General features: G+C 34.2%; 3 protein-coding genes and 1 pseudogene across 3 annotated transcripts; 1 reads left to right on the top strand and 3 right to left on the bottom strand.

Annotated features, from left to right (window-relative positions):
- Positions 1–1,335: 1,335 nt before the first annotated feature.
- Positions 1,336–7,247, top strand: LOC132049230 (ribonuclease III domain-containing protein RNC1, chloroplastic). Its single transcript, XM_059439955.1, has 5 exons — positions 1,336–2,204; positions 3,743–3,947; positions 4,925–5,125; positions 6,132–6,218; positions 6,664–7,247. Exons 1-5 carry the CDS (start codon positions 1,429–1,431, stop codon positions 6,979–6,981), a joined length of 1,587 nt encoding a protein of 528 aa, XP_059295938.1. The 5' UTR covers positions 1,336–1,428; the 3' UTR covers positions 6,982–7,247.
- A 462-nt stretch (positions 7,248–7,709) lies between these two features.
- On the bottom strand, positions 7,710–10,704 carry LOC132050827 (MADS-box transcription factor 23-like). Its single transcript, XM_059442180.1, has 7 exons — positions 10,459–10,704; positions 9,493–9,571; positions 9,341–9,393; positions 8,948–9,047; positions 8,819–8,860; positions 8,178–8,314; positions 7,710–8,014 (listed from the first exon to the last, which is right to left on the bottom strand). Exons 1-7 carry the CDS (start codon positions 10,644–10,646, stop codon positions 7,930–7,932), a joined length of 684 nt encoding a protein of 227 aa, XP_059298163.1. The 5' UTR covers positions 10,647–10,704; the 3' UTR covers positions 7,710–7,929.
- Positions 10,705–11,809: 1,105 nt separating this feature from the next.
- On the bottom strand, positions 11,810–18,955 carry LOC132050745 (F-box/LRR-repeat protein At5g63520-like; annotated as a pseudogene).
- A 2,343-nt stretch (positions 18,956–21,298) lies between these two features.
- LOC132049229 (xylan glycosyltransferase MUCI21) lies at positions 21,299–24,059 on the bottom strand. The gene is made up of 3 exons (XM_059439954.1): positions 23,646–24,059; positions 23,458–23,535; positions 21,299–22,710 (listed from the first exon to the last, which is right to left on the bottom strand). The coding sequence occupies exons 1-3, from the start codon at positions 23,854–23,856 to the stop codon at positions 21,512–21,514; spliced, it is 1,488 nt and encodes a 495-aa protein (XP_059295937.1). The 5' UTR covers positions 23,857–24,059; the 3' UTR covers positions 21,299–21,511.
- Positions 24,060–24,153: the final 94 nt, after the last annotated feature.

Raw genomic sequence — 24,153 nt, 5'->3', positions numbered from 1 at the left:
AAAAAGTATGTAGTGTCTGCTGGAACTTTCAGTTTTTTGATAGAAATTTGAGATATTCTATCTCAGCAAATCATATTTTATACACAGCCATTGCCATATTTTCACTGCAACAAAATCAAAGTTCTAGAGACAATACAAACACCAAACAGAAGAACATGAAAAGATAAAAATAAAAATGTAAATTGAACTCGATTTAAATAACACTATAGAAATAAATTCCTTCTCACGCAAAAATTCTATTCAAGCAAGCGATGAAACCCAAACAACACCGATAATTCTTTCTCCAACTTCCTCCACGAAATGGAAGCGACGCAAAGATGCCCACGCTTGTTTTCCCGGTTAAATCATCTAACAACAAAGACACCTAAAATGTTTGTCCTAATCTGTAACATGAGATTTTGAAGTGTTACCATTCTCAAATTGAACGTTTGAGTCTTGTTTGGTGAACTAAGGAGTTATTATTTTGTTTGGGTCGGGTGAAAAAATGGTTTTTTTGAGGAATGGATATTTCTGTTAACAGAGGGGCATGTTTGAAAAGTTTCATAACGGGAAGGGTATTTTTGACCCAAAATAAGTTTGAAGGACATTTTTAGCCCTTTTCCCAAGGTAGAGGGATATTTGTGACCCTTCTCCCTTATTTTGGACTAGTTATAGACATATATTACACTCAAATATGGAGTAGCACGACAAACTTAAAATAATAAATGAATAATTAAATGACGGACGACTAATAATTCTAAAAATTTGTGAATAGTCATAAGTAAAAGTGATCAAAAACGTACATTTCAAGTAAATATACTTAATAGTATATCACAAGAACTAAAATTAAAATTTACTAGTAATCCAGGGATCAAAAGTGCTCCTCACCTAATTTCAAAGAAAAGAATTTTTTGAATAGTTTTAAGTAAAATGATAAAAAAAAACTCACATTTCAAGTAATTGAAGGTGAAATATACTTATTAATATATCACATAACTAAAATTAGAATTTACCGCTCCCTCTGACCTAATTTTTGTGGCATCACTTGACTTAACACGGAGTTTAAGAAAGAAATAAAGACTTTTGAGATTTATAATCCAAAACAAATTTTAGATACTTGTGTCGCGTAAATCATCTCATAAAGTTAAATTGTTTCTAAATATAGAAATATAACATTAAAAAATTAAAAAAGAAAATGTATCACATAAATTGAGACCTAAGGATCAAAAGTGTTACTCACCTAATTTCAAGAAATTTGTAGAGACATGCAAAGGTGTCAAAAAATAACGACCCGACCCGAAACCTGATCCAAAACCCGACCCGATTCTCCAAAAATAAGCTTGGCCTCAGCCTATCATCTGACCTTATCCCCTCTCTGTTTCTATCTTCTACCATAAACCCTGCAAAAACCTCCTTCAAGATTCAATTTTTACACCCTTTTCATTACATATGGCCATGGAATTATGTTCAACTGTCAAACCCAACTCATTTGATCTCTCTTTCTCATCTTCATTATCACACTTTTCTTTAAAACCCCATGTAAAAATTTCCAATCTTGGTCCAAAATTTCATGTTTTAGCAGTTGCATTAGACCCAAAAGAGCTCCCTCAAAATAGTCCACAAAGACTGTTAAGAGAATTAGCAGAGCGTAAAAAAGTAGTTTCCCCAAAAAGGAAAGTACCCCCAAAAAGATTTATTTTAAAACCCCCTTTAGATGATGCTAAACTTGCTGAAAGATTCTTAAATAGTCCACAATTGTCTTTAAAATCATTTCCACTTTTGAGTTCTTGTTTACCATGTTCAAGGCTAAATAATGCTGATAAAACTTGGATTGATGAGTATTTAGTTGAAGCTAAACAATGTTTAGGGTACCCTTTAGAGAGTTCTGAAAGTTATGGGGATGATAATCCTGCGAAACACTTCGATACTTTGTTGTATTTAGCATTTCAACATCCTAAATGTGAGAGAACTAATGCTAGGCATGTTAGATCAGGGCATTCAAGATTGGGTTTTTTAGGAGAGTATGTTCTTGAATTAGCTATGTGTGAGTTTTTCTTGCAAAGGTACCCTAGGGAATCACCCGGTCCAATGAGGGAAAGAGTGTATGCATTGATTGGGAAAAGGTATATGCCTAAGTGGATTAAAAATGCTAGCTTGCAGAATTTGATTTTCCCGTATGATGATATGGATAAGTTGAAAAGATTGGATAGAGAACCGCCTGTCAAGTAAGTTGATATCTCGGCTCTTTGCTTCGTGTTTAATTGTTGCTATTCTATTTCAGTAATTGTATTCCTTTAGTTTTAATTCATCATTTCGTGCACATTTTTAGGTGGTACTGTTTAATTGTGTTTGTTCAGCTTTATTTCATCATGTCATGCTTGTGAACAATCTATTAGTAATCCCCGTGTGTATGCCTTACACTATAGCAGCCCTAAATTCTAATTTCTTTCGTTGCCGCTCTTGCTAATTTGGCCTTTAGAACATAAGACCAACCTCAAAACACCATGGACTATGAGTTTTTCTTACCAAAGTATGAGGTTTATTCCATGATACAAGTAGGCTTAGATGCAGGATGTGGCAATGACTAAACTTCGTGCAATGATAATAGTATGTGGAGAAGAAGTATCAGAACAGTTTTGCGGAACAGAAAAGAATGTGGCGTCGTTAGGAAGGGAAGAACTTTGATGAAGACTGCATATTTAGGGGCTTGACAAAAGATTAATACTGATTGAAAAAGTAAATTAGACTTCATTTAGTTTGGAGCTAGCGTAGTGATTAAAGTAGAAGTTCGGATTTACTTTTGAATCTTCTTATGTCCTTATTAAGACATTAGGATGCATAAAGCTATTTATGTATTAAGAAGTCATTCTGGTTCATGCTCTACCTGTCAAGTTAGCGGTAAGGTCTGTGTACACTCTACCATCCCTAGACCCCACTTTGTGGGAATACACTGGGTGTATTGCTGTTGTTGTTGTACCCTCCCATTTTACTGACCAGTAGTGACATCTTTGTGTTTAGCTATTTTTTCCCGAATACTTCAAGAGGGACATTGAAATGAACAGACGAGAATTCTTCTTTAAAGAAGACATTGCCAGATTATGTTATACTTTGAACTATAATATAACTAGTCCATAAGTGCATGTGTTGCACAAATACGCTGCAAAAATTATATAATTTTGGACCACATATTCTAAATCTTTTTATTTGAACTATAAATCCTCACAACACAAAATATATTTGAATGTGATTTATATAGCCTGTTCTAGTAGGATGAACTGTAGTTGTTGTAGAATGTATATTGTGGGGCTATATTAGAAGTCTACTTTATGTTATTAGTTGTGTGAATTAGAAGTTTAGATTTGCTTTGTTTCATGCTAATAGATAGTCATTTAAATCTTTCTTTATTTCACATTATTATCAAATATTATATATTATTCTCTAATTTGCAAGATAAAATACTTTTACTTTCTTCATATGTTAATGTCAAGGAAATGAAGAATGCAGTTTAAGAGCAAAAGGCCTTCAACCTTATATGGGCGTTTTGGTCTATCGATATTTTACTTTTGAGTCTTCCCCCTTTTAGAGTAGTGATAGATATATTCCATGTAAGAATTGTCTTTTGGTAGAACCTGTTTTATGATGCTCTTAAGTGTCCTGATTTTTTTTTTTATCTGCATGGATTTTGTTTTCTTTTGATGTTATTTAGCTGCCTACCTACTATCGTTTTCTCATACTGGCTTGGATTCAATGATTATCTTGGCAGATCTGTGTTCTGGGCTTTGTTTGGAGCAATATACTTGTGTTTTGGGATGCCTGAAGTTTATCGTGTCCTATTTGAAGTGTTTGGAATGGATCCTGAGGCTGAAGATTGCCAGCCTAAATTGAGGAGACAGTTGGAAGACGTAGACTATGTCTCAGTAGAATTTGAAGGCAGAAAGCTTAGCTGGCAAGATGTTGCCGCTTATAAGGCAAGACTTGAACTTTTATCATAGCTAAATGTCTAATTTACTCACTCAATTTTCCAGGCATTACATTGTCATCTTTCTGCAGTTCCAATTTTCCCGAATTTCTGTTTTATATTGTTCTAGCTGTACTCTTGAGAATGCTTTTGCTGCTGATGCTTTTGCTGCTGTTGTTTAAAAGTGGAACCCTGGTGTCCAACGATAGGCCTAGCATTTCCTATAAGTTAAACCAAGCAAAATGAGTAACTCCTAACATATGTCTCCAACTTTCTCATGTAAGTGTTCTTTTCGGATTAAATTCTAGTAACTTAATATACTGCAACAAACAACAATATTCGCCTCTCTTGAAGAAAAACAGGGTAAAAGGTAGGGAGAAATAACGTGATTTGAAAGTCATGTTAGGTTTCATCAACAGGGTAAAAGGTAGGGTGAAAGAACGTGATTTGAAAGTCATGTTAGATTTCATCAACTTACTGAACAATCTGTGAGAAATCTGTTTAGTTTGTTACTTTAGTTTGCAACTTTCGGCACTCTCTTGATGCGGTTTTTTACTCAATAAAATTACCTTATAAAAAAAATAGGGAGAAAGAATAAGAAAAAGTGTCCCTTCACTAGTAATTATAAAAGTTGAGAATCACACGCCAGAGGTTAGTGTACCCCGTACATACAAACATGATACGTATCCTGTTATACAAATGCAGTTATTCCCTGAGGTTCCTGGATGAGAATTAGTATAAAGTTATTAGGACTTTTCTTTTTTTGTACTCAAACTATTCTTTTACCATGGATGATGGATCTTTAGTTGTTTAAATAGCCTCCGTCCCTGACCCATTAAAGATTTCAAAAACATATTAATGCATTTTTATTCACCTTAACATGAATCGCTTCATCAAATATATCAGTGCAAACAACTGCAACTTAAAGAAAGGAAATGACCATCTGATTTCAAATTGCTTATTCATTTTTATGTTTATGATTGACAGCCTCCGGAGGATGCTCTTTTTGCACACCCAAGGGTTTTCAGAGCGTGTGTTCCACCAGGCATGCATAGGTTCCGTGGTAATGTATGGGATTATACCAGCAGACCTCAAGTTATGCAGAAACTGGGATACCCATTGGCAAGGAATGATAGGATTCCCGAGATCACCGAAGCCAGAAACATCGAACTTGGACTTGGTTTACAGGTATTTACTCTTCCAGACCGTAGTTGGATGATACACAATTATCTGTACGAAACGTGTAAATGTCACCAAGGGAGCAAATTACTATATTAAAACAAGAGCGAAAACGTTAAAACCCCCTTAAATTATCATCATTTTGCGAGTTTCATACCTCAACTATTGGGCATACTTGTTACCCCCTAGACTATAACTCCCTTTAGATTAAAACCCCCCGGTTGAATATGTGACAAAACGCTTGGGATAATTTGCTGAGAGGTGCGTGGAAGACGAAAAAAGTCTTAAAAATGAATCCATGTGGCACAATAAGTTCATGGTAGGTTCAGGGGGTTATGTGAACATCCAATAGTTTAGGTATGAAACTCGTAAACTAAAATGGTGATAGAGTGATAGTTTAGGAGGATTTTAACCTATTCACTCAAAAAATTTCCACTTGTACTGCCACTTAGAACTCTTTGGAGAAGCTTTTGGATCGTGATGTTTGCATAGCTTTTCATATTCCTCCGGGGGTATTTTAATATGAGTTCATGGTAGTTCAATGAGTTCTGTAAATACTTAATAGTTTAGGTATGAAACTCGCCAAACAGTGATAGTTTAGGGATTTGTTAACCTGCTCACTCAAAAAAAAAATAAAAAAAAATTGCTTGTATGTTTTGAAATTCAAACTTAGCAGACGTTTAACTAATAAGGAGTGATAGTAGAGTACAAACTGCATATGCCTTTACGGTGTCAGTTCTTCTTTAGCGTTCTGTATTTATTGTGGCAATGCAACATTAACTATCTGCCGGAAGTCAATTATCAAATCTAATTTTATTGTAAATACCCGGCTTTATATTATTGTTCCTCTTTTGTTTGAAAGACCTTAAATTCTTTTACTCCGTTTTGATTGAAGTCTCGGTGTCTATGGTATTTGCTTATATATCAGTATCATGTCTCTTTCCATAAATGTAGCATGTATGTTGCAATCTCTTCTCTAACCTATTCGTGGTTCTTTCTGCTATATAAACTGCAGCTTGCTTTCTTGCACCCGTCAAAATACAAATTTGAGCATCCAAGGTTTTGCTTTGAGCGGCTAGAGTATCTTGGCCAAAAAATCCAGGTTCTCATAATGCTTCACTCAGATTTCTTTGGTTGCATTGCTTTTTTTGGTTCCAGTTTTCTCGTTTGTGTTTGGGTCACAATCTCAATACAGGAAAAAGAAGCCATTTTTCTGTTTATCAACAGGAAAAAGTACTACTTTCACTATTAAAAAAAACTGGAATTAGTTACGAACTTTGTCGCTTGTCCCGTTGTCCGTCGCTAAATTGCTGTTGCTACATTTTTTTTGATAATCTGTCTGAATAGGATTAGCGACGGATTTTGTTGTTTAGTTACTGAATTTTTCGTCGCTAATTCCTCTTGTTTTTTAGTAGTGTTTACTCTAGTTAAAAGACGATTTGTTGATCAAGAATGGACACTGATGCCAACCCAGTCTGCACCAGCATAATTTTTTTCTTTCAAGTTTGGTTGTAGCAAAAGTTGATAGTTTCCTTTGCTGATAACAGGATTTGGTAATGGCGGAAAGGTTACTTATGAAGCATCTCGATGCTCCCGGAAGATGGTTGCAGGAGAGACACCGGCGTCTAGTGATGAACAAATTCTGTGGAAGATATTTGCGTGAAAAGAATCTCCATCGCCATATCATATATAGCGAGGAGGTTCAGGATGCATTCGAGCACAATCGTAGGCTGAGAAATCCAGCTACAACTTCCGTTCAACAAGCTCTTCATGGACTCTCTTATGCTATATATGGGAAGCCAGATGTAAGACGCCTCATGTTTGAGGTTTTTGACTTTGAGCAAATCCAACCTAAGGCGGTATGAGTACTAACGGAGAAATATTGTAATTTTTGTCTAGCCCAATTTGTTGGCGATGTTATAGTATCCGTTTAACCTAAACCTGCGCCTGTCTGGTCACGATCTTTTAGCTGCTCTTTCTAAGAGATGGAAATGTAAATAGAAAACATCCACTGCATGACTGATTGTCGGTGTAACAATAGTGACATTTGTCATTTTCGTTAATAGGATAAGATTTTTTTGTACAAAAAAGTCACGGAAGGAATAGCAAAATACCAGATTATGAACTCTCACGGTCGGTGTAGATCAGATATATTGCAGGCTTTGCATTGTATAGTATTATGTTTCAGGTGTCATATTAGAATATTATGAACAAAAAAGAAGCTCTGCATTAATCAAAACCAGATATTGCCCCATGTCCGCTTGCTAAGTTAGCACCCGATCAAAGGCAAATTCAAGATCTAGAGTCGGTGGTTTTTGAAATAGTGTAATTTTATTATGAATATAGTTTATTTTCTTGTTTATGTATGCATAGGTCAAATCGAAAGTAATGAGTTTAGATCAATGTTGAAAAGCAATCGTGGTGAAATAAATATCTTAGGAATCTAGCAAAAACATGACGGATTCACATGATAATTAGAAGCCTTGGATTCGAGCATGTGGGATGAAAAAAATCCCTGATAAGGAGCGTTTTTTCCTTAAATGGGTCTTATACGGCGCGTGAATGCAAATTAATTGGTTTTCAAAGCAAATACCGAACGTCGTGTGAGAAACAAAAAAGACACGAATCATCAATGTGCTGGTCTTACAATTTTCTAGTAACGGATTATATAGAGGATAGATTGCATAAAGACTTAAAACACAATAATAGCTATTATGAAAAATGTGAATTTGACTTGTCTATCTTAAACTAAAATATCTAAGCTAAGAAACAGGGAGGGTTTTCGTTTTGAGAGAATTTGTGATCATGATATATTAATCTAAAACCATTAAACTCTCAGAATTAGAAGTGCATTCAATCTTTGGTACTTTTTTCTTCTGACTTGTAGCAACCGATAGTCTGCATAAAAGAAAAAATTAGTAACCTGGAAAATAATCCTTCATCTAAAAGATAACAATAAGCAATCTTTCGTAAAAATGAATGTGGAAATAGTAACCTGGAAAATAATATTACAACAGATTAAAATAAACTTATAAGGTAAAAAAAGTTGAGTTTACATTACCCTAAACGCAAAGAAGTGTCTGAATCTTCTTCTCTGTCAAAATCACAAACTACTGTTGAACTTCCACCAGAACTTTTCCTTGCTGCTTGAATATTTTCAGGATAGTGATTACATGAATTACGTCCAAGTTCCTCAATCTTAAATAAAAATGAAAAAAAAAAAATCCAAATATCAGGCCATCAAGATTTTTTTTTTTTTTTTTTTTTTTAAAGTGCTTGTTTAAGTTATTTAAGTTGTTTATACTACCAGTATAACTTAACCTAACTTGTCGCATTGGCTCCCCTTTGTTTTAATAACTGTGGTGATCAAGGTCATTTTACGCGCACCTCACTTAATTCTACAGGTAACCTGCTACCTCCCACTAGCATAGAAACCGGGTAACTCCGTCCGGCAGGGCTTGAAAAGATAGGAAAAAATCACCTAGCATTTTTGCATCCACTCTATTAGTGTAATTTAGTCTAAAGCGTCGCATTGTCTCCCTTTCTTATTTGTTTTTTAAGAACATTTTGTCTTGGGGAATTTCTTGATGATTAAAATAAACTGAATCTTATATTGAAGCTGTAAGAATCTTGGATGCACCAAATTTGTAAATAGAAATCATTTAGATAAAGGAATTAAAAGGTTCCTAACTAAAAGTGTACCTGCAGATTTGATTTTTCAAGTAGCTCCAGTAGTACTTGTTCCTGAAATATTATACATATTTTAAAAAGATAATGGAACGATTATTAAACATAATTAATATTGACTAGTGATGAAGATCGATTAATTACCTTCTTATTCTTAACAGATAAAATGCCTTCGGTTAGTTGATGCTCTAATTGTTGCAACTCTTTGAAGTCGAGACCATCAAGTTCCTTTCCCATCATCCTCCTATAAAAACATGAAAAATTAAGCATAGTAGTAATATTTTCAATTTTATGAAGGATTTAAATTATATAGGCTCAGTGTCAAAAAAAAAAAAAAATCACACTATTAGCATAGTTGAATATGTGTTAGCAGATTAATTATCAGTTCTATAGATTATCAATTACTTGTAAGTGTCTTATTATTATAAATGATCTGATTGTGCAATTTTTTTAAATAGTTGGTGTATAGTGTATTTTTAAACTCTTTACCAAAGCTAGTACACATAATAACCTTTAAGTAAAATCAAAAGAGCTTACCCAGTGACCAGTCGTAACTTTGCAACTTCATCTTTCAAAGCATTCACTTCAGGCTGCAATAATTGAAAGAGAAAATCAAGCTACTTAAACATTTGATTTAATTAACTCATTTAATTACTTAAATGTTTGATTAATTAACGTATTTAAAATACCTCTGCCAGATTTTCTACTGTAGCATGCTCAGAAGAATCTGCTGGACAACTGTTGTATCTATCCACAATTTTTTCCATGCTGCGCAAAAATGTTATTTCCATAAAGGAATTATATTGATCAAAATAAAATAAAATAAAAAGATTGCTTATTTGGGTAAATTTTACTACAGCATGTCTTTCTAAATTTAGAATATTAATTTAGTTCACCTCCTTATAGTGTCATGTACGTTAAGAGGGATTATAGTGTGAAAAAGAAATAAATAGGAAACTAGACTTTAGGTATATGTCATAAATGTAAATGGTGGTATGCAATTGCACTCTCCCTAAAAAATGTAATATAAAACCAAAATAAATTTTTAATAAGTGCCAAAACCTATCATTTGCAAGAAATTTTATTACTAACATTATTGAAACTGGTCAATTGAACGGAATAACATAAAAAATCATGTAAACAATCTTACTGATTTGAACTCGAGACGTATTTAACTGATCGATGTCACTCCCAAAAGGAAAAAAAAATCATTTCAACAAAAATTCCAACTAACAAAAAAAGGAAGTTATACACTACACAACAGTCTAACAAAGCTCACAATAAAAAATAACCCTACTTTTTATTTTTTACAAGCTGTAGTCAGTATACTGTGTATAATTACTGTACAATAACGGTATAATTTCCGAACAATTACTGTGTAGACTAATTGTACACTAATTATATACAACGACGGCTACAAACTATTACAACTAGGCGGATGAAGATTTCTTTAGCCCGTTGGCCAAAAAAGTTACCCCCACCCCTCGTGGAAAAAAAAAGTCTAGAACACAGGTTTCTTTTATGGTTTCTCATTCATATCCATTTTGAAGCTCGACTAATGCGAATTTATGTCACGTAAAAGGAGAAGCATACCAGGATTCTTTTCATACCTAGGATTCAAACCCGAAAACACAAAGTTTGTTAGATATGTATACCTGGATGTGGAGCTAGCAAATTTATAAAGCCTGTTTGTGCTGGAAAAAACAATAACACCAACTTGAGCATCACAAAGAATAGACAACTCCTCAGCTTTCTTGAATAGCCCTCCCCTTCTTTTTGAAAATGTTACTTGCCTGCTGCTAATGTTTTCAATCTTCTTCATCTCTATTTTTCCTCTTCCCATTTTCTTTTCTTTTCTTTTCTCTTTGCCCTTCTAAGTTTTTTAATACAAATACAATGAATTGTGACTGCCAATGTGAAATGGATTCGTCTCTTATATATATATGGTTGGTTAGGTTGAATTCTTGGAGGTGTATAATAATGGAAAGGAAATAATACTTCATTTGGAAGGAAAATATTGAAAAGGAAATAAGAAATTTTCCATATGTGGCAAAGTAACTTAATATGGCTTTGCCGTCATGCATTTTTGGTTTGTGGGATTTTCCCAATTATGGATTTTTTTTCTATAAAAGAATGTTTAGATTATCATATAGATTTGGTATGTCATTATTGCCAGCTTTTCATTTACAATAGTAATTTCCTTTTTGGTCAGAAAACCTTTTACTTTAGCTTCTCAACGTGTTTGGTTACTATGGAAAGGGGAAAGGAAAGGAAAGTTTTGCTGAGTTTCTTTCTTTGTTTTGTTAAGCAAACACAAAATAGAACAGATGAAAATCAAGTAAAGTTTGAAAATGCAAAAACATTATCTTCTTTTAAGACCAATTTTTTGCTTGCACAAAACAGACTAACGCAAGAAATTATTATATTGTAAAGTTAGCTCAAGAAAAATTTGGCACACTCCGAGATATCATGCGCCCGTTTGGACATGACTTTTTTTTGTTAAACAAAATATTGTTTGGTTTTACTTAAGAATAAGAATGATTTTTTGGTTAGTTTTTGAAGATGAATTTTTCAAATTGATTTAACCAATTTTTCAAGTGAAATTTTTTTCCACTCGCAAAATTTCAACTTTTTTTTCAAGGAAAATGCATGTTCAAACAAAATTTCAACCTCCAAATACCATTCTCTATTTCAACTTCAAATACAGTACTACAATTTTTCAAATATCACTCAATCTATCCCCAAACACCTACTTAGTTTACAAGGATATGACTGACAACAAAAGGGTACCAACAAAACAGCCAAATTTGACAGTAAAACATGCCCCAATGCTTTGTTGCAGGGGCGAGTAAAACCACAATGCATCATATTATATTATATATATAAAAAAATATATCTAATATTAAGGAACACTACTCCAATACCAGAAGAACAGAAATGCACTTCCATTTATTTTTAAATTTTATTTATAATGGTGAACCCATCCTCTTAAAATGATCCAAGTAAAACCACAATGCATCATATTAATTCTGCCTCTACTCCAATACCAGAGGAACAGAAGCCTACTGAAAACAGCGAAATGTCACTACAGTTGTAAATTTTAATGCCAGCACTTATAATGCCAATGGCAATGCAGGGGTGTATGACATAACCAGGTAGACAGTGCTATACACGTGCAAACAGCAGCGTAAAGAGCTGTGTTCTTCAGACACCGGTCCATACGAGCTTAGATCTCCACGTGCAATTTCTCCAGCAGAAAAAGTTCTAGCAAAAGTAATCCCAGGGAAGTTTTCCGTGAATGGTGAGCAATCAATGTCAGGTTGAACAAAAAAATCGCGACGACCACAGCACAAGAACATAATACAACCAAAAACTGACTTCTTCGTACTATTTACATTAGCACTACTAGAATGACCATCATCATTTCGGTAGTTAAGATCTCGCTTCAAACATCTTAAGTTGTTTGATGCATTGTTGCAAGAATCATGTGCGACATCAGTATTTGCCATGTAGAATCGGAAGGGGTCTCCACTTCTGATACCAACACCATTAACATATATATACTCCACATCCACTCTGCAGAAACTATTATGTTAAATAACAGAACGAAAAGGGAAAGACAAAGCATAAAATAGGCCTTCAACAATGTTTGGTTTCAACTAAGTATTGACAAGTTATCCACGGGCCACTGGTATAAGAAGTAAACCAAAAAATAGGATGGCTCCCTGCTTCTATTCACAAACCATGGGAACTTCTAGAGAACAATACATACATCTACCAGCATGCTTGACACATTATCCACCTCCCAAACAAAATAAGGCGATGAAAATTAAGACTCGAACTGAATACAAAGCTGAGATAATTTTACAATATACTTGCTAAAACAAAAATAGCCTTTCCAGTCAAACCACAAGAAGGGTGTTTGAATGTCCAAGAATTGAAAAAAGTTAAGATAAAATTCTCCATGAACGTATTCTAGAAGATTCGAATATCGTGAGTTGCACATCAGAAGAGGGATCAAGTCTGGAGCATTATAAATTACCTTAAAACCTCATGGAATTCCTGCACATATATCCAACTTGCTTTTTCCATCCCAATAGAGCACTTTCTTCTTTTAGCAACTCCAATATAGAGAGCGGAACAATAAAGATTACCTCCAAGCTGGTGGAAGTTAAATCAGAAAGAAAAGTGAGAATTATTTTCCTTGCTTTGATATGCACTGAATTGAAGCTATTTTTGAGAATGATTTTTTCTTTTTTTGAGAATGACACTGAATTGAAGCTATTTAACTAAACACTTTTGAAAAATAAGGTATCTTGCATCAATTAGACAACTTAGAAGTTCTAAATATGCATTACTTCAACTTCAAATACTCTTTGTTTTCACCATATTTCAACCAAATCATGTTTAAGTAAACAAGACAACTATCTCCAACTAGGTTGTACCTTCAACAGCAATTAGGCTTCATATAAAAAAAAAATTCTAAACCATTTAGGAATGTCCTATCAGATTAGCAAAATAATTTGATTACATTGCTGCACTTTGAATATACCTTTTCCATGGGACAAAGAGTAAAACATATTGCCATGAAGTCCTTATGGCCTTAATTTATATTGTCTCACTTGTGGATATGTTAAAACTTAAAAAGAAAAGAGTCAACTTTTCCCCTGAACTAGAGAAATGGTTCATCCATGTGCTCCTTTAATAGTTTTTTATTTACAAGGAAAGAATAAAGATTAAAATGCGCTCCTTTAATAGTTTGAAATGTGTGCCAAAACAATGCCGTTATTTGTATGACAAAATTATCTATAAATTGTCCCCTTATTTTTTTGAATAACGGGAAGGAAAGATCTTTTGGGACAGGGGAGTAATTAGTATATAATCTGACTGATTAACACTAGAAATTGACCAAGCGTTCAACATGTGGCTCACCCCTTTTCACGCCCTACCCCTTTTACCACCCCGTCCACCACCACGGGCATAACAAGTCAATGTCGTTTGGGAAATGAAACTTCTTCCACATCATCAAGCTTGATCTTCCACTAGAGAATTTTCCTACCAATGTGAATCTGCAACTGTAGGCTAAATTCACTAAGCGTATTTCTTGAGAAATTGACTGTGGGATATTCTCTCTTTGTTGTATGCTTTGCCAGGGTTGTTCATAGAGGTTGAAAATGACTTCAACAAAGCTGCTAGGGTTGGTTTATCAGTAGGTGGGGGAGGTTCACCGTTCATCGGTGTTCTTTGTCAAATTGGTATTAAAATTGGTTGGGATTTGAAATTGATAATGAACAATAACTCCAGTGGTTGAAGCATTTTGATGAATTTGTCGATTCTGAGTGTTTGGCTAGTTAAAGTTGCTAAAATTTTAGGAACTTAAGGGGTTTGATTTTTCAGGATATTCTGATGCCTGTTGGTTCAGAAAAACTGTAACATCTGACAGTCAGTTTGTCGAGGGTTTTTTGGGGTAGGGTATTTGAGTGTGAAGAATCATTTTTACGGTTTAAATTCTCCATAGAAATCGCCTGACCTCCATTGTCATTGGCGTGAACAGTGTCTGGGATCTTCAAACTTCGTTTTGTACCAAATGGCTAGGTGGAATGGTATTGGATTTTGTGAGTATTTGAGGGTGGGGAAGAGGATAGCTCTTTTTCCTGCAGGATATGAATTTGACATGTGGCAAATTCTGGTGCTAATCAGTCCAATTAGAGACTAATTAGTCTTTGATCGTTTTCCATTAGTCAATAAGGGTAAATATAAGCCAATTAGTACCAGCAAAGGCAATCTTGAACCAAACTATTAACAGAGGGCATGGATGTACCATTTCTCATATTTGGACTTTTTCCAAATTTAAACTACTAATAGACCACAATATCTAAAGTATAATGCTGCAAACTGATATATCTTGACTTCCTGTGGTAGCAGAGCCATTTACTAATCCCGTAGAACTTTCCTTCTTCCTCTACATAAAAGTACTACTTAAGTTATCATAAGATACTCACACAAGTGATGGAGAGCTGACTTTTAGCCATGGGGAAAGATGTGCTCATCCACACATGTCCAAGACCAATATGCCAATGTGCATCTTCCTAAACCCACCAGCCCTCTTTTCTCGTGCTCTTTCGCCTGATGCCAGTGCCTCTTTGTGTGTGAGAGTCAGAGAGAGAGATAGAGTTCTAACATTCCATGATCCCAGCACTATCTCAACTTCAAGACTTAGCTAGTTAGCTATGATGGAAGTATCAAAGCAAAAGGAAAAACAACAAATTACTATGAGGCGGTGTTCAAATATACTACTCTTCTCTATCCTTTCCTCTCCTTTTCATTTTGGATAAACCAAGTGTAAATTACTTCCTTCTATAACTAGCTACTTAAATAGTTGGAACTAAATAACTGACTACAATTTACATTACAAGTTGTTCTATCTTATCTCATCATAGATCTGACCTAACATAGTCAGACCATCAAGATTTTCAAATTGTGCTTCTCTGCCGTGAGCCAAGTAGAACAGTCTCTAGGTCTCTCCATGACAGCAACAGCCTTGTATGTAGGCCCAATTTGGGAAATGCCAGGGGATAGCACTAAATCAAATTGAGTTTACCCTACACCTGCTTATCCCAAGAAATGGAAGCAATAATAAACATCCCAGAAATTCGACAGAGTAACAAGAAAACAAGGCAATGTTAAGTAGAATAAACATCTACAGGCTTTCAATTATAGTTATTGATAACTGTAAAGGGCAGCCTGGTGCACTAAGCTCCCGCCATACGCAGGGTCCGGGGAAGGACGGGACCACAAGGGTCTATTGTACACAGTCTTACCTTGCATTTCTGCAAGAGACTGTTTCCACAGCTCGAACCCATGACCTCCTGGTCACATGGCAGCAACTTTACCACTTACGCCAAGGCTCCCCTTCATTGATATAACTGTCAAGAAAAGAAAAGCATCAACACTACATTTTCCAGAAGTTAAAATGATTAAATTCATTAATTAAAGAAACAGTAATCTCTCAAAAGAAGTTCACAATTTTAGGCTCAATTGTAAAGTTTCAGCAGAGAAGCAATGCATACCAGGAGGCTTGCCTCTATCCCTGAGAAAGGAAAGAGCAACAGCAGCGGAGCTGTATTCATCGTTATTAGAGTGGTTTACTGCGGTTTCAACTTGGTATAAGAACTGAGAACCTCCTTCACCCACAATGATAGTCTCTGGCCAAAAGGCATGATCTACAAAAAGTAAAGAATGCACAGAAATATAACTTGAATCTTCGTAATGTTTCTCAAAAAATCAAGGAGACAATGCTTCCTTCTTTTGTCTTAGAACCTTGGTGATTTATGATGACATTGAATATGAGAAAATATATTTTATCATGAAAGGAAAGCAAGAAGCTTGTTGATTAGAAAGTAAAAACTCACCCAACTTTTGAAGAACAGGTTTCATGTCGGTTTCCTGGTCCTATCTCCAACATGTAGATGACTTCTATAAGATTTAAAATGAACCAAAAAAGGAAGAAAAAATAAACGAATTACACATAGAGAGCAGAAAGCTAGGTATTCCCTCAAAGTGTTTCCAACTTTTAACGCCATCCAATGTAAACTGATTGGCGTGTGTGTTATGCACCTCCGGATTCCATTGACATTAGGATACATTTTTCCTCTTTATCCACAACGTCATTAGGTGTCATCACTTTGACGTGTAGAGATATAAACTTTGTTCTTTCAGGTGGGAAGACAAAAATAAAGATAATGAGACAATCGACTTACAGAAAATAACATAATAGCCACCGGTGATGCAGAACCATAAACAGAGGACGAGTGTTCCCTGATATTGAGCACAAGTTCATCAATCATGAGTGCTTGAGTTCCCTGAGATTTGTGCTCACCGAATCAAGTTAGCACAATTTCCATTTAGATCAAAACTAATAGTTTGTTTCATATCACAAGTAGGAAGTTTATAAAGCTGAATTCCGTGATTTGAAAAATCAACCTCCACCACAGTAAAAGTTCAGCATTCTCTCAATATCCCAGACTTATTTCAAAAATATGTCAGGGTAATATTAGAGCAAAATGCTACCTGAGTTTTCGATAACAACAGGATCAAACTGACTTTCAATCCTGGCAAGAAACCAACAGTTAGTAAAACTAGCCGGTTCTCATTCCCAAGATTAGGATGACCCTCATCATTCTCGATAAATTCCCATTGAACCTGGAGAATACCTACTTCAGTTCTCATAAACAAAAAGCATACAAATTTAACCCAAAACTTATTTTCAGTCTTAGAGTCTAAACTGACCTCTTCAAATTCATCACTAACAGCATTGCGACCGAAAATTCCTTGAGATACTAGAGTGATTGTTGGAATACTGGAGCCAAATTTTCCAGTTATCTGCAAAACAAGAGCACACGCCATTCATACAACTGCATAATCAGCTTATTTCTAATGTAAAAAACTATGAGTGGAATGATGTAATCAAGAAACATATAACATCTGGAAATGTAAATAGAATAAAGAGAATTTACAATTTTGCTTAAAAATATGGTTTTTATAATTAATTGAAAGATAGAAGACCACGTACGAGTTGGCGAGCTAGCTGCAAGCTAAAAGAAGGATCAATGGAAGCAATGACGAACTGAGGTCGAAGAGGTCTAGCTAAAACCTTGTCAACAGCCTCCTTCACAGCACCCTACATCAGAATTTAATTTATAACCCATTCATTCTAGAGAAATGCAAGCATAAAAGAACTCTTTGTAACTCATAGTTAGGATTTATAGTGTGTTTGACCAAGTTCCACATCTACATATTTTAAAAAGTGATTTTTCTTGAAGTATTTTTTGAAAAGTACTTCTAGAAAAAAACATTTGTGTTTGGTCAATCAATTTGAAAAAATCTTTTGCAATATTAAAGCAGCAATTTATGCTTAGCTAAGGTTCCAAAAGTGCTTTTGTGGAAAATCGACATTTTATATTAATCAAAAACACTTATTGTTTTACTAAAGCTTATCCAAACGCGTTAATTCTCTAAAATAAGCACTTTTCGCTTCTCAGTAGCTTGGCCATACAAAGTATTAAACTATATATGTCTTCAACCTCTAAGATTCTTAGCATTGAACCTAGTACCCCCTCCGGTTCAAAATAGGGCCCGTTTGGCCATGAGAATTATTCACTTTTTTTCGGAATTTTGTTTTTCACTTTATTTGAAAATTAATGTTTGGCTATGAAAATTCCAAATATAACTTGAAGTAGTATTTGGAATTTGAAAAATACCAAAAACCTTGTATTCACTTTTTTCACTTTCATTACATTCAAACAACCAAATATTCTTTGCAAAAACTATAACCAAACACAACTCCAACTTCAAAATTCCAAATAAAGTGAATAATTTTTTGTATTTTCACAGCCAAACGCCTACTAAGTGTCCACTTAGCTTTTTTCACACCCTTTAAAAAAATACTAACTCCTACCAAAAAAAAAATTGACTAAACTACCCTTAATAAGACTCTTGCTTATTTATTGCATTGAATAAATAGGAGAAAATCCTAAACATAAAGTTAATTCCTTCTTTATTTTGTCGGTGGACACTTTATTTTGAACCAAAGTAAGAAGGTTAAGTGAACATTTATTTGACCCAAGAATAAAAAGACTAAGTGGATACTCTTTTTGATCCGAAGGGAGTATAATAATTCACTAACATTGTAATAATTAGTAGGTCTGGACCATAACTTTTAAATTATACTCCCTCTTTCCTCTTGTTCAAAATAAATGTTCACTTAGCCTTTTTATTTTGGTTCAAAATAAAGTATCCACCGACAAAATAAAGAAGGAATTAACTTTATTTTTTCAGATTAACCCTTATTAAGTGTTATGTGAGCAAATTCAATACCTTAAAGGGTGTGTAAATGACTAGGTGGACATTCTTTTTTATCAAGAGGGAGTACATAAATTTATACTATGTGTTGAAAGTACTGAATTGAGGTTAATACATGCGGCATTTGCACAGGCTAAGGCTGGAAGACGAGACAGGATGTTGTGTACAAGGTTGTCGTCAATTGTTGTCTCCATCTCCGCCCTACTCCGCCTTAGCTCCGCCATTTCACGGCGGCCGAGAATAAAATTTTTAGCCGGTAGTCAGCGGGAAGTTTCAACTGTTAGGTAAAAGTAAAAGGTAGTGAATGTACCACGTTCGTAAATCCAGAAAAATGTCTTAAATCATTTTTTATGAACATAACATAAAATTCTTAAATTAATACGACTCACCCCGTCCCAATTAGTTTTTATGTTTCGCTTTCCAAAAGTCAAATTATATAAATTTTGATCAATGTTTTAAAAAAAATTATTAGTGATATGAGAAAAGATGCAACTTGGGAACTTTTTGTATAATTTTTTAATCTCTAAATTTCAATTGGAATTATATCGAGTTGATCTAATCAGATTTAACTTCTATGTTAGTCAAATTGAATGCAGAAGTGAAACATGACAACTAATTTGGATGAAAGGGTATCATTTTAAAAATATTTAATTAAGGAAATTATATGTTACATGCTTTATTTTATTTTATTTTGGCATCTTGAAAGCAAAACACGATTGTCAAGGCTCTTCTATGATCATGATTTTTTCAAATATTTTGTAGTTATTTGAATTGTAACTATTGTAACTTAGTTATAATATTTTTTTATGTAGTTTCTGTAAATTTTATTTAAAAAAAAAATTAAAGATTTTCTATTCAAATTCACAACTGAAAGTTAATTAGTTTAACTCTCATAGTCTGAATCAAAATACATACAAATTGAAACGGAGGGAATAACTATTAACTACATATTCCCTTCAAATCCATGTTAACAATCTTTTATTATTGGGACAAATTTATTCTTTTCGAAAGAAAATTACTTGATTATATCTTTAGAGATCATTTGACAATAATAATTCATTTTATTGAAAGGGTAAATAAGTTGGAATTAGTATAAGTATCGGATAACTTTATTCACGGAAGCTTAAGCAAATGAAAAAGAATCACTAACATATTTTGTCTCCGCTAATAATATACTTTAACTGCAGCAGAATTTCTGGAAGCATAATTGGAAGTATTTTCCGCCAATTGCCAACCAAAGATCCTCCTGTTATAATTAACAATTTTTTTTATTATCAAGAAACTTTATTAAGTAGTAGTAAAGCTGCCATACCACATTTCAAAATGTTGAGTGCCTCAAATGCAAACTCATAAGCCTCAGTATGGGGAACATGAGATGCTCTGTATCTGCATTATCATTTTTATTTTAATTGTAAATGCTTAGCTTTTTAGGCTAACATATTCTGTTCTGGGCAATTGTTTACTCCATTTTAGTAGACCAAAACTTTGCCATATTTTGGGGACAATTCTAAAAAACTGCATGGTTAAGTGGGATGAGATGCCAACTATACTAATGATAAAGTAGAAAGAAAAGATATAAATAAATAAGGTTTGTCAAAAGGAAATAAAAAATAATTTATTGATCCATAGCCAGCTGATACATTGTTGGATTTGTGTTCTAAATGTACTGATTGGGGAGCATTTTCCCCCTTTAATGAGTTTTACGCGGCATGAACCTAAATTAGTCGAGCCAGTGAGTATTGAATACCACAGTAGAGAACATTGCCGTTCAAATTCTCTTTCAGACTGCACACGACTTTAAACAACAACAGTTTCCTCGATCACAACTCATAGACCATCCATACAAGTCTAGTTACCTAATTTATACTTGTAAAACTCATAATATCTGTTTAATGTCAGAACAAAGACAGACGCTAAGGAAGAAAATTTCAACAAAAATGTACTAACATAGAGCGTACAGACGTACTGTTCTCCGAGATCAAGAAAATTTTGAACCTGGGAAACTATCAAGCTTACAACAGTATTGCAAGATTTATCAGTTCCTACTGAAACATCACCATTGGAAACATTTCAAAAAAGCAGCAAAATTGTAGAGTTCACTACTAGAAATGCATTCAAGTGATGCCTGCTAGGAAGATGGTACACATCGCTAAGACGCTGACTAAAAGATATGTATTATGGGAAGTTCATAGACTAGACCAGTTGTCTGGACTGTTAGTGCCAACTGAGATAACAGATGCTTTCAGATATATGAAGACCCGTGACTACACATATGCAGTGATGTATATAACTACTTAGGACTAGCATTTTCATGGGGAAAACAATTTAGTTATAAATTATAACCATGAGACAGCCAATCTTTGCCAGAAGTACAAAAAATGGAGGGCTAAAGTTCCTAATAAACACAACCCAAAGGCTTGAAAAATCATCAAGTTAAAGCCAATTGAACTTCAGTAACATTATTATCTACAGCACAGATGTTTGTCTAAATTCTCATCACTTCAATCTGATACTTGATACTACACATTTAACTCAAGAAACACAATAGCCATGTCTGAAAACTAAAGGAAGTATAAATCTGCACGACACAAGAAGTCCACATTGACATATAAATTGCAAAAAAACCTATAGAACTTTAAGAAGCAAGACATTTTTTTTAATCTTTGAAATGAATGTAAGTATATACCAAAGGGAATATGTTTTTCCTACTTGATTTACAAACACAGTTGCAAGTGATCTTTACAAAAAATTTACTTTTTTTTTTTTCTTGTGAATATTGATGTACAACTCTAAGAACTATAACTACTGAGATTAATCCCGACCAGTAACCACAAAGAAGGAAACGAATTACTGATTTTGATGATGAAGACGACCATTCTTCTTTGCAATAGAATAGTAATAGGCACGAAGCAATCTCTTATGGAATCTCTGAAGGTTCAACCTCACATTTTGACGATCAAGGTAGATCTTTTTCGTGAATTCCCATCCTCTGTTGTTCACACTCTCCGGGTCCATCAGAACAGGATCATCTTTCTCGTACTCATTATACAAAGAGCTTTCTTGTGGAAGAATTTTGTAGCCAATGTATTTGAGACCTAATTTAATTGCTGGTTGTCCATAGTAAGTATCTGCTGCCCAATCCGTTCCTAGTGGAACGATTTGGATGAAAGTCGAATCAGGCCTCATGAAGAGGAAATGAGTCATAGCAGCACCATGAACTCCAATCATAACATCACTAGAATTAAGAGATCGATAAATCTTTGCAAGCTCAGTTGTTCGTTGAGGCCTCAAAATTTCCACCTCGAACCCAATATTTTCTGCCATTTTAACTAATGAATCTTCATTGAGTATCGCTCTTGAATCATTTCTAGCTATTATGACCACTTTAGGTTTCTTCAAATCCCGCTTTTGTTCAATCATCTCTTCTTGGATCAAACCTCTAATTCGAGGCAAATAAGCTTCGTCTAGCATGTGTCGAAAATCCCTGATGGTTTTGTTGGTTCCCATTAATGAAGCATTAATAGTTAGCTCGTCATGGATTTTTAAACCAACTATGGCTTCGGGGAAGCAATGAGTCCTATTATCGCCTCTAAAATCGATAATAGGATATTCAGTGAGGTGAGGAAGTATGTTTTCGTACTTTGAAATCCACCAATCATGATACTCAAGGATGACAAATACAACTTTCTTGTTGAAATGCTGTGAAGTTATGTAAAGAGGCAAAATCCCATCATTGAATTCGTGGTAAAGATTTCCTGTGTAACCTCCAGTAGAAAAGAACACAGCCGGTACCTCGTGTTTCACATCACACTTCTGCTGAATAGCAGAATTCTCTCCCTTTGAAACAATGTCTAATTCGTCGATGGTGTCCATTATGCTTTTTTCCCATTTCCGAGTATACGGCCTAATCTTTTCATGTTGGAATATCTCATCATTGCCATTGTTTCTGTAGAGAATAATTGTGGAATAAGCAGAATTTGTTCTTACATCCCCTTTCATTACACAGATATCTGAACGAATGCTGCTTCTATCACAGCAAATTGAACCTGCATTTTGATGAGAAAAATCTCTCAATAAGGAAGCACTAAGATTGATATAGTGCTCTAACTGTTAGATTAATATCAAAAACCATGAGGAATTTAATAGCAAAAGGAAAGCCATGCAGCCCCTTAAAACAAGTTTGTTAAAGCCTTCCAAATCATGATTAGATTACAACACACACAAAAATAAAGGATTTTTACACAAATAGCCAGCCGGATTCACTATTTACTTTTCATAGCCGGTATACATAGATTATACACGGTTAAACACATATTATATATCCGCCGACTATATTTAGTTTAAGCGGTTGGGTGGACGACTATTTAGGTTAAATCTTTTTTTTTTTTTAAATATTGAGCTAAAAAAAAAAAGAGAGTGAAAACCTAAAAGCATACTTATAGATGCTATAAAACCAAACAAAAGAAAAAGGAACTTGCTTTCCTCTTCAGAAGCAACCACAAAGGTCTAGAGCCCATAACCACAGACGGTGATAATATGATAAAATTCAAAAATTGTTTATCAAAAACACAAACCAAAACAACCCCTAGTATTAAAATATACTCAAGATAGAAATAAAGAGAAAAGGGGAATCTTGAGAAAAAGCACAGTATTGCTGTAACAAATATACAAAAAAAATATAGAAAAAGGAAGATAAAGAAGAAGAAGAAGAGGTATCAGAACAACACAGAGAGACATACCTAAGACAAAGACAAAGATAAAGAGGAAGCAACAAAGTACTTATTGCTACTTACCATTAGAGACAGATGAACAAATAGAAGCATATACATCTGATGTAGAAACAAGCCCTTCATCTTCAAAACCAAATGAATCTGCAATAAACCCCACAAAACAGAACAATCAGAAAAAGAAAAAACAAAGTAGTACAAACAGAGAAAGCAAAGTAATAACAAGAACAAAAAAGAAAAAGAGAAACACTTACATAAAAGAGAAAGAGTAGGGGCAGATGTGAAGAAAAGAAGAGCTAAAATAGAGCTAAAAGAGATGAAACACAAAAGAACAAGAAACAAAAGCTTGAGTCTTGTTCTTTTACAACAACCAGTTTTTTCACAAACAAAACCAAAGGGGTGTGACTCTTCATCCAAACAAACATCCCCTTTCTTCCACTGCTGATATCTATGGTTTTGCACCATTTTCTTGAACAAAAATAGCTTAAAAATATGAACTTTTTTGGAATGAAACAAGGTAAAGAAACAAACTTTTTATGTTTACCACAAAAGGGTGTGTGAAGTTTGAGCTTGCTTGAGGAAAGGTTTAAAAGGGAAGGTGATGTACTATTTGGAATCTTCAATATTGGGAGCTGTCAATTTAAGGGAAGAAAATAATATAAGCGAGTGCTATATTTTGATTTTAGAGAGTCAAAAGCGTGTAAAAATGGTAAAGGAATTTAAAAGAGAAGAGTTTATTAATTGGCTGGCTGGCTTAGACTG

This window comes from Lycium ferocissimum, chromosome 3, assembly GCF_029784015.1.
Source record: "Lycium ferocissimum isolate CSIRO_LF1 chromosome 3, AGI_CSIRO_Lferr_CH_V1, whole genome shotgun sequence".
In the NCBI taxonomy this organism is placed as follows: domain Eukaryota; kingdom Viridiplantae; phylum Streptophyta; class Magnoliopsida; order Solanales; family Solanaceae; genus Lycium; species Lycium ferocissimum.
Note: the sequence above shows the minus strand (reverse complement) of the source record. Positions and strands in the feature narration are given on the sequence as shown.